At 49.5% G+C, this 9,635-nt stretch overlaps 3 protein-coding genes across 3 annotated transcripts; all 3 read left to right on the plus strand.

The window, feature by feature from the left end:
• Positions 1-935: 935 nt before the first annotated feature.
• Positions 936-2,103, plus strand: K452DRAFT_291341 (glycoside hydrolase family 93 protein). The gene has a single exon (XM_033541157.1). It carries the CDS (start codon positions 943-945, stop codon positions 2,029-2,031), a length of 1,089 nt encoding a protein of 362 aa, XP_033393470.1. The 5' UTR covers positions 936-942; the 3' UTR covers positions 2,032-2,103.
• A 1,228-nt stretch (positions 2,104-3,331) lies between these two features.
• K452DRAFT_321603 (uncharacterized protein) lies at positions 3,332-5,364 on the plus strand. Its single transcript, XM_033544413.1, has 2 exons — positions 3,332-3,899; positions 3,953-5,364. Exons 1-2 carry the CDS (start codon positions 3,798-3,800, stop codon positions 5,297-5,299), a joined length of 1,449 nt encoding a protein of 482 aa, XP_033393471.1. The 5' UTR covers positions 3,332-3,797; the 3' UTR covers positions 5,300-5,364.
• A 540-nt stretch (positions 5,365-5,904) lies between these two features.
• K452DRAFT_321604 (uncharacterized protein) lies at positions 5,905-8,520 on the plus strand (the record flags this gene model as incomplete). The annotated part of the gene is made up of 3 exons (XM_033544414.1): positions 5,905-6,409; positions 6,466-6,558; positions 7,889-8,520. 3 exons carry the CDS (start codon positions 5,905-5,907, stop codon positions 8,518-8,520), a joined length of 1,230 nt encoding a protein of 409 aa, XP_033393472.1.
• Between the last annotated feature and the right edge of the window lie 1,115 nt (positions 8,521-9,635).

Below are 9,635 nucleotides of genomic sequence, written 5' to 3' on the forward strand. Positions count from 1 at the left end.
AGTCACCCGAAATCCACAGTAACATAACACCGCGTTACCCGCTCGATGTCTACGACCTCTTATGACTCCCCATCGCGGCTGACAAGGGGCAACCAATCCGAAGCGGCATGTGGTAGCCGCATCAGATCCAGCTGGCTGGCCGAGCATTTGGAGCGTTACATAACTCAGAGAAAGTCAGCTGAAAAACAGGAGGACGGCAGTCGCAGATGGCTGTGATAGCGCAGCAAACATTGATGGACGAGAGGTTGAAAATTTTTACGTCTGGCTGCAGCCAGCTGGATAATGGTGTGGAAAATCAAAGCGCATGAAACGCATGTCGGCGTCCTTCATGCCGGCTTCCTTCGTGCAGATCAAACTATACTACTCCCGGAAAGTAGTAGAACAAAGAGAATTCCGCTTTGTAAAGTCAAAAGCACGATTGCCACCGTTATCCAGCCTAGCGGCTCTCTACGCCACGGCTCTCTCCGCCACGGCTACACGGACGGCAGCATGGTTTGTGTGCGTATGAGTGTGCCCACTCAGCTGAGATGCAGTTAGCCTTCCCTACCTATCTACTGGTTAGGTTTCCACAAGTGTATTATGTAGAGTAAGCATATATAAGCATGCGAGATTACTTTTTTGTGTCACCGTATTTAGATCAGAAAGCAAGGAATACTTGGTCCGTGGAAAACACTTCATCAGATTGGGGCCGATAGGTTGGGGGCCAAGATCCTTCGCGCCTAATTGGGTAAGTCAGCTTACTCGCCTGTCAATCAAACAGTGGAGCCATGCTCTTAACGCTCCAATTGTATTGCACCTAAGTACATTGAGATAATTTTAGTCAAAATCGGCCCCGTCATTCCATCGAGTCGTTTTCCGTCAGAGAAACACATAAAAGATAGGAGTTTCCTTGCTCTCAAAATGTACAAGACGTTACCTTTACCCTGCAAAATTATCTCCAACATGGCACAATACTCGCAGTCATGGCTAATCAGCCTCTCTCTTGCCATCTTAATGGTATTCGCTCTCGTTGACGCAACTTCTGCCCGTCCGCCTCTTCAGCGGCGCGCTGGCCTTCAACCATCCGTAACTGGCAGCCTCTATCCCATGTCAACCGGCCAGAGCACATACCCAAGGGCCAGCTTCCGCTCCGACGGTACCATCCTTGGCGCCTACACCGCTATCGCCAACGGTGAAACCATCATTACCCTCACCTCGAGCTCCGACTCAGGCGCGACGTGGAGCGTCCTCGGCACTGCCGCGCGCGGCCCGGCTAACACGACTGATATCGACAACCCCTATCCCATAGAGCTGCCCTCGGGTCGCCTGCTCGTCGCGTACCGAAGCCACGACCAGACGGCTGGCGTCGAGGATGCGTGGACGTATTACCGCCTCATTGTCTCTTACTCGGACGACGGCGGCGCGAACTGGGACTACTTAAGCACGCCGGCACAGGAGCCCGGCCCGACGACGGGCGTGTGGGAGCCCTTTATGCGCATGGCCGATGATGGCGAGACGCTGCAACTGTACTACTCCCGCGAGACGACAGACATCGACCAAGACAGCCTGATCAAGACGTCGACGGATGGTGGCAAGACATGGTCAGAAGCGCGCACGTTTACCGGTTTGAACCTGACGAAGAATCGGGATGGGATGCTTGGCGTAGCCAAGACAAATGACGAGGGCGGGTTGATTGCCGTGTTTGAGACGGAGACGGATGGCAGCAACTTTCATATCGGGGCTGTTAGTTCGTCGGATGATGGCCTTACGTGGACGGATCGGAGGATCGTGCACGAAACAGAGTCTAATAATTCTGCGCCGCAGGTCACTAACGTAGGAGGTACATTGGTGGTGAGCTTCCAGACGAATGAGGACGGGGATTACGCAGTAAAGGTCGTAACAAGCAAGGACGGCAAGAACTGGGGAGACAAGACGACGGTAATGACGGCGACTAGTAAATGGGCAGGGTTGTTGACGCTGGATGATAGCAGCTTTCTGGTAATGGCTGGGCATAACGGCGTCGCTAGTGCGCAGAAGGTAATACTGGCCTGAGAATAATGTATAGGGTAACGATGTCGCTGCTTTATTAATAGTTCTATGTAAATTCTAGAACGGCTAGAGAAGACTTTTAAATTATTCTAGAATTTTCTTATTTTCTTATTAAGAAGAGAGGATGATCCTTTATTAAACTTCGCTATAAAGATAATTAATAATAGTATAGCCTAGCTTCTCGTACCGTAGCTAATTACTCTTTTATTAGTGTCAGCCAGGATCACTCCGATAACTCTCGTTTATCAGCCTCATTATTTAGTTGTTACACAACAGCCTTACCCCTGCACTACTCATTTACCACTACTAAAGAGAAAACGTGTTCTTTTAGATAGCAGCATATATACCTCCATAGGTAACAGTAATCTAGAAGGACAAGCGGCGTCCAATTCCTCGCGCCCAGCTTCACAAAAAGTTTTCCTTATTTTAATTGATATTTTTAGATTAGGGGAAGACTACTAATAGAACGTAAGCTCTAGGATTTTTATATTTCTTAGTAGAGCCTATAATCGATAATTTCTAGTTCTTAGACCGCTTTAAATAGTACTCGTTTACTTATAGTATTAAGAAAATACTTTAAGAATTAATTTTATTAGGTTGTTTTAGCTAGTTAGCGCCTTAGGATCTTTTGCCTTAGGCCTAGAATTCTTAGAATATATTCTTATAACTTAGTAGATCGATTTTGCACCTTAGTTAACTTATGCAGTCGCTATGGTTGGCTAGAAATTGGCTTAGAGGCATTAGGAAATTCGTTATTTTCGTATTTTTAGCGAATAACGTTCCGGGATATAGATTCTAAGCTCTAAAAAATAAATATTCTTTCTCGTCTCGACGCGTAGATAAATTTAGAGTCTATAGTTATTAGATTCCGGCGTCAGATCGTAAAGTTATTGCTAAAAATCGGTTTTAGGGACGTTAGGTCAAGTTTTGTTGTTCCTCGCCAAGATCGGGCTTGGCAGCCGTCTTGCCTAATATGGAAGGTGGGTCGCCTGTCAACCAATCAACGTTAAATCTTAAGTCGACCTACCCGCCCGCCTGCCGCCCGCCCGCCTAGGCGCCCGTCTTCAGCCCGCCCGCCGGAAGGGCCCGGGCGGGAGCGGGCGGGTGACTAGGAGGCCTGTGGATGAGCAGTTGTCTCCCTATACGCCCCTAAAATCAACGAAACCTCGGGGAAGCCGTTCGGTGAGAGTGAGGCGATCGTGGGGGCGCTGCGGCGCAGGTCGGTAGACATAATATTTTCAGCGAAATATTATGTACTGCGGTACGTTTGCGCCCCCAAATTGGCGGACCCCACGGCCCCTCGCGGCTCGGCTACGTATCTAACGGCGAGCGCGCCCCACATCCCACGCATCACAATCAAAGAAACTGGAAACCATCTCCGCAGTCTAGACTCCAGTTTCGCACGCAAGACGCCGCTCCTCAGAAGGATGCTTCCCCCTCGTTTGTATGCTCTATGCGCCGTTCGTCGCGGTGGCGGCTCTCGGGCATCGCAGCCCGCGATTTTGCGACACGCGTTTTGGCCCCCACAGCAAAGTCCATATGGTGACCTCAACGGCCTCCCGCAGACACATCATGAAAAGACATCTAGTCTACTTTTGTAGAATGCGGTCATTGCGTGAGCCTTAAGTGGAGTCCCGGAGCTAATAGGTATTTAGTCACGCACAATCCCGAATAAATATATGGCTTCGTTACTCCCGACCTCCAAAGCTTGTAACGGCTGTCCATCGTTTGTCCTTTGACTTGGTTCTAACATCCACACCTCTCAAAACATGCAAGGGAAGCAAGAGTACCGAGTGCAGCCCTCAAACAGCGAGGATGCGCCTCCGGAGAGAGTGGAGGTCCTTAGTGACTACGACCTCCTCATGCCAGCGGTATTTTGCGGAAGCTTGACAACCAGGGATGCATGCGGCTAACCAGGGGACAGACTTATATGCCAATGGCTCTCATTTTCGAGCTTTCCCCGGATATTGACAGGATGAAAGTTGTCGAACAGCTCAAGGCTGGCCTGGCAGTGACGCTCAGTCAATACCCGGTGATGGCAGGATCGCTTAAAAAATCAAGCAAAGACGGCGGCAGACTTTGTGTCTCGATAAAAAAGAACTCCACTCATAGCTTCTGGGCAGTCTGGGACGAAAACAAGAACCTTCCTAGCTTCGAGGAGATGAACAAGAGAGACTTCCCTGCCTCCCTGCTGGAAACCGAAAAGATTACCACCGGAGATTTCCTTGCAAAGCAACTGTTCTCACCCCTCGGAGACGAAAGAGATGACGAGGTGCCAGTGGCGACTACGCAGGCCACGTTTATTGATGGAGGCTTGATTGTGGCCCTTGCAGCTCACCACATGATTACTGATGGACCCGGATTGAACGGTTTTCTCCTTCAATGGTCCGAAAACTCCAAGGCTCTTGCTGAGGGCACGCCGCTTCCAACCTTTGATCTTAAGAACCTTGACCGCTCCCCTCTTTGTGCAAACTCAATCCCTGATGCCGCGCGAATGGAAGAGCTCAACCACAAAGTCAAGGCTTTCTACCACAAAACAGACCCCACTCCACCGCTTCCGCCTGACTTCAAGATGCCCGAAATGACGCCTACCGAATTCCATTTCTCCAAGCGGGGCCTAGAGCAGCTAAAGGCCGACGCGCAGCCTACCGAAGGCAATTCATGGGTGTCGACGTACGACTGCATTATGGCTGCCGTCTGGCGCGCTGTTACACGCTCTCGCCTACCCATGCACAACCCGGACCTTAACCTCCACAGCACGCTCCTCCACGCCGTCAACAACCGCATGCGCGCCGATCCACCTCTTCCTCCGCGCTTCCTAGGCTGTGCCGTCTCGCTCGCACGTCCTGAAGGTTTCTCAATCGGAGAGTTAGTCGACATGAAGAATTTGCCACTCATCGCCTCCGGTATCCGCCAGTCTATTCTTGCCGTCACTCCTGAGACCGTGCAGGAAACAGCAGAATGGGTTGCCGGCACAAAGGACAAGAACACCATCGACATAAAGCTCAACGCGCATATGGGCTTGGACTTTGCTGGTACTAGCTGGCAACCCGTAACCGTCTACCAGGATTTGGACTTTGGGTTCGGATTGCCCAAGGCGTTACGGAGCCCGAAGCCGAACTGGGACGGGTACATCTTTGTCTTACCGAGGCGTGTAAAAGACGATCCCGAGGAGGGGATTGAGACTTGCATCTGTCTTGAAAAGAGTTGCATGGAACGGCTTTTCAAAGATGAGGAGTTGAGTAAGTACGCAAAGCCTAGGGGACTGTAAAGACGCTTGGAATGATTTTCGTTCTTACACAAAGTTGAGTAAAGGTTTAATATAACTACCCTGTTGTTTGACTTGCTATAGTGACACCATAAATACGTTAATTCTAATATCTCTCCGGGCACATGTACAGTGACACAGTCAGAGATAACAGGCTGAGGCGGACGTAGTGACTAACAAAGTATCTCTTCCTTAATGTTATAATTCTCCTTGAATATGAGCTTTGCTCTGCAACGATGTAGGTTGTATCTACGAACCACCATTAAGCGGTCACTGCTCGACCGACCGGACAAGGGGCTAAAGTCCTTGTCCGTGTCGATCCTAAATTAGCCCCCAAGCATGTATGCTAAGTCAGCACTGCACCGCCCCCTATTAACTCATTATTAATTGTGTATTGCCTCGTTTGAAATACCGATTTCTTTATCAAACCTGAAGTCTCTACCGGCTCTTATATGTTCTTAACGATCTTTAACGCCACATTCCGCACTTGTTGCGACCAGATCACTATTATCTCTGATCTGTCCTGAGACGGACCTTGTCTCTACATTCGTCGCCGTTATTGTTACTCTTTTTTAAAAAGGCGTTTCGGCCAAACCACGTTGCTGGAGATGTCTTCAGATATCCCCGAGTATTGGTCTGAGGAAATGCCATTTGTCGATGTCGAAGACCCGGAATCCTGGCTTAAGGAGACTGAGGGCACGCTATTTACCTCAGAACATTGGTATGCGCGGGAAGCGGAAGAGTTGGAAGATTTAAGAGAGAGCGAGACATTCAGAATGCTGGAAGCACTGGTACAGCAGCCTGATGTGTCTCCAGAAGACGCCGTCCAGCATCTCGTGGACCGTATCTTGAATGCATTGAAACCAGACAACGGTTATGAGTTTCTCCCATGTGATGGTATAGCTATATGTACCATTGAAGTGGCCATTCGCACTTCCCCGGAAAAGCAGCGTAAGCTCATCGACATGCTGCTCCTGTTGCAGGATACCACTGTAATAAACCCAGCTACAGGCGCGCCGGTGATAGTTGAGCATGACTCTATAAACCTTGGTGTCGCTTTCAGAGACCTGCCATCCTTTGGTTACATACTCACCGACAACGTTAATGCGCACAGTGAATGCTTGTTTATCCACTTTGAACCAGCGCACTTTTTATTGACTTTCTAACAGGCATGGATAAACCTGCCCATCTCCCCGAGGTTGAGCAGCACTGGGTTAATCACATGACATTCCTGGCACAAGTTAGCGCTGCTGAAGTCAGAAGTATGCCCGGATATATAGGCTATGCTCTACACGAATTTCACTGGGCGTTTGAGTCGTGGCAAGAGCGCAAACCCCCAAACTTGCCTGCCGTGCGTGCCGCCTGTATCTGGCTTAAGTATGCGACAACTAGGGTCTGGCATTGCGTCCAGAATCTGGAAAGATGGGAATTTTGGAAGCAGCGGTTGGTGGAGCTTAAAGGTGACTTCGACGAGCGAACGGATAACTTTGTCGACAAGGCGCTAGTGCAGATGAAAAAAGTTGAGGTACTTAGAAATCAACACTGATTGGATTGGCTTGAATTAACGAGACTGTGTACAGCAGAGCTGCATGGATTTTGGCAGCGTAGTCAGGTGCTAAACGATTCTCCGCATACAAGCTGCAATGAAGTCATAGGGGGGAAGGCTCGAATCGAACCAAGCTCGATTACAATAGGTGTTGTTATGCTGTGTTGAGGAAAGATCAGGCTGTTATGCACGACTCATGCAGGTTGCTGCCTAAACGAACCCCAACTCGCTCAGAACCCAACATCAGAGTTTGTCAGGCGTTATACTTACCTACTACCTACACCAGCGTCCCTCGTCGCCCGCACAGCCTAAAGGCAATAATAACGTCATGGATTGCAGCGTAACGAAACTTAGCGGCCTTCCGAACGAGCTGCTGGCCGAGATCTTCGGCTACTGCGAGTCCACCGACCTTCAGTCCCTACTTCGTGTTTCCAGGGAGTTTCATCGCTTCTCTGAGCCTTATGTATACTCCTGCTACACATACCGTGATCAAAGAAGCTGTCGAAATTTGATTTGGACGCTGGCACGTCGCCCTGACCTTGCCTCATGCGTACGCGCAGTAGACCTTGGGCGTATTGTGTGGAGACAGAAAAGCACTGGAAACGCCCAAGCCTATGTTGCAACTGTATCTGGGTTAGAAATTGAGCGAAAACCAGAACTTGTTGCCCTCCTAGAGAGTGGGGAAGCCGGGGCTGAAGCGACCTTGCTCCTATGCATGTTGCCAAACTTGACGTCCCTTGGTCTGATGGCCCCTTACGAGTGGGAAGACAGCCATTTCTGGATGCTGACGGAGGCCGCATCTACAACGTCGACGGGGCCACTCTCAAACTTACGTAGAATTTCAATTTGCCACTGGAACATGTCCGACGGCTTCGGGTGCCATACTCTTCGTCGATTTCTTCGCATATCATCCGTACGCCGCATTGAATGCAGGACGAGACCAGGTTATGCTTTACGGCATTTTGGAAATTCGGAACGTATCTCGTGGCCGGTCCGATCCTCCAAAGTTGACCACCTTACTTTCTCACCTTGCGATCTCAAAATAGCCGATATCCGAAGCATCTGCGGGAGTTGCAAGGCACTTAAGTCACTTACCATCGAGTGGGGAAGCATGCCAATAGACAATTCAGACATTGACATCGAGGTTTTTGGCCCAGCATTCAGCATCCAACGCGATTCACTCGAGCATTTGGTTATCGACATGAGCAATTGCTTCCTTAACCCAGTCATACCGAAGCCTATCGGCTCTCTGAAGTCGCTTCATCGCCTCAAGTCTCTTGAGGTTAACGCGGTGTTCCTTACCGGGGTGGAGCGTCAAGATAAAGAGCCAAGCTATGCTCTTCTTGCTGATGTGCTTCCTCAATCCCTTGAAGTCCTCCGAATCAATCCGAATAGCCAGGGCGTCAATAACTCACTATGGTGGGTATTTCCCCATTATCTCACCGCCCTCCACGATTGGCTCTTCGCTCTTGTGTCGATCTGTGCTGGGGGTTCTTTACCGAAACTCGGCCGCATCGAATTGAGGCCAAATCTCAGACCTTTTGGAGTTATACCGTACGCTCACGATAATTCGCCGTTGCTGGAGGCGCTCGAGTTCCGCCTCCTCACCAACCACGCGACTCTGAACAACCTGTGCACCCGCTTTTCCAAATGTAACATCGAGCTACTGGTCGAGTAACGTCTCCCACAGTATGCGGGGCTCGCAGAGGTTCGATAGTGGCGGGCGCGGAGCCTTGCTGAAGCTGTGTATAGATTGTCCAGTGCTGGCGATGATGACGTGGGGACAAGATGAAGGGTTGTTCAGGAGGGACGTCAGGCAGTAGGCTGCGGGGTGGATTTGTGCACGGACATAGCAATATTAGCGCGTCACGGTGCGCGCGCGCCTTTCGCGATAGACTGCCGTCGCCTTCACCTTCACCTTCACCTTCACCCGTTCGCTACATATCACCGTGAGCCGCAGTTCCATCGTCCACCGCCGCTATAACCCTCCCTTACCTGCCGTCTCAACTTTCGTCTGCGATGTCGATCCACATACCTATCCGTGCCGTACCGCAGCGCCGCCGCTCCGACGAGCATAGACATGGAAGGCTTGTTGTTATAATAAGAATACGAGACAGTTAGAGGTGGCTTGCAGTCCAGGAACAGAAAACTATATGTTGGATTGAATGGTTGAAACCGTGCGAGTGAAGAGAGAACGCAGCTTGATTTTGAAAGAGTGTCTGGCAGCGAGCTTTATATACATGAAGAGGTAGAGCAGTCATGTGCTCGCTTATAGAAAGTAACAGGGTATTGAGATAACGAAAAAGCAAGGTGAATATAAAGAATAATGTATGAAGAAATGTGGTCTGATAGTCTAATACAACTATAATAATAGATAGACAGGAGGTTAAACTAATAAAGGCGGTAAAGCTACTCGGAGTAGTTCTCGACTAATAACTTAGATAGAGAGCGTATATCTAAAGAGTAATTGTCAGCCAGGATCACTCCGATAACTCTCATTTTTTCCAGCCTCATTACAGTCAGTTGTTACACAACAGCCTTACCCCCTGCACTACTCATTTATCTACTGCAAGGAAGCAATGATCTCAAAGAGAAAACGTGTTCTTTTAGATAGCAGCATATATATACCTCCATAGGTAGTAGTAATTTAGGAGGACAAGCGGCATCCAATTCCTCGCGCCCAGCTTCACAGTTATGAGCCCGGAATCGCATCCTTTTGCGCCTATTCCCTTTGAGATCAATCTTTGATCAAACCTTATCGGTTCACTCGCTTGATAAGCTAGTGTAACATTT

This window comes from Aplosporella prunicola (genome assembly GCF_010093885.1).
Source record: "Aplosporella prunicola CBS 121167 unplaced genomic scaffold K452scaffold_27, whole genome shotgun sequence".
In the NCBI taxonomy this organism is placed as follows: Eukaryota; Fungi; Ascomycota; class Dothideomycetes; order Botryosphaeriales; family Aplosporellaceae; genus Aplosporella; species Aplosporella prunicola.

What these genes read in the sequence shown, in the direction of transcription:
- K452DRAFT_321603 (XM_033544413.1), top strand. Translation starts at nt 3,798, where the DNA reads ATGCAAGGGAAGCAAGAGTACCGAGTGCAGCCCTCAAACAGCGAGGAT. An exon ending in ACGACCTCCTCATGCCAGCG is followed by an intron (nt 3,900 to 3,952) that starts GTATTTTGCGGA and finishes ACCAGGGGACAG; the next exon opens with ACTTATATGCCAATGGCTCT.
- K452DRAFT_291341 (XM_033541157.1), top strand. Translation starts at nt 943, where the DNA reads ATGGCACAATACTCGCAGTCATGGCTAATCAGCCTCTCTCTTGCCATC.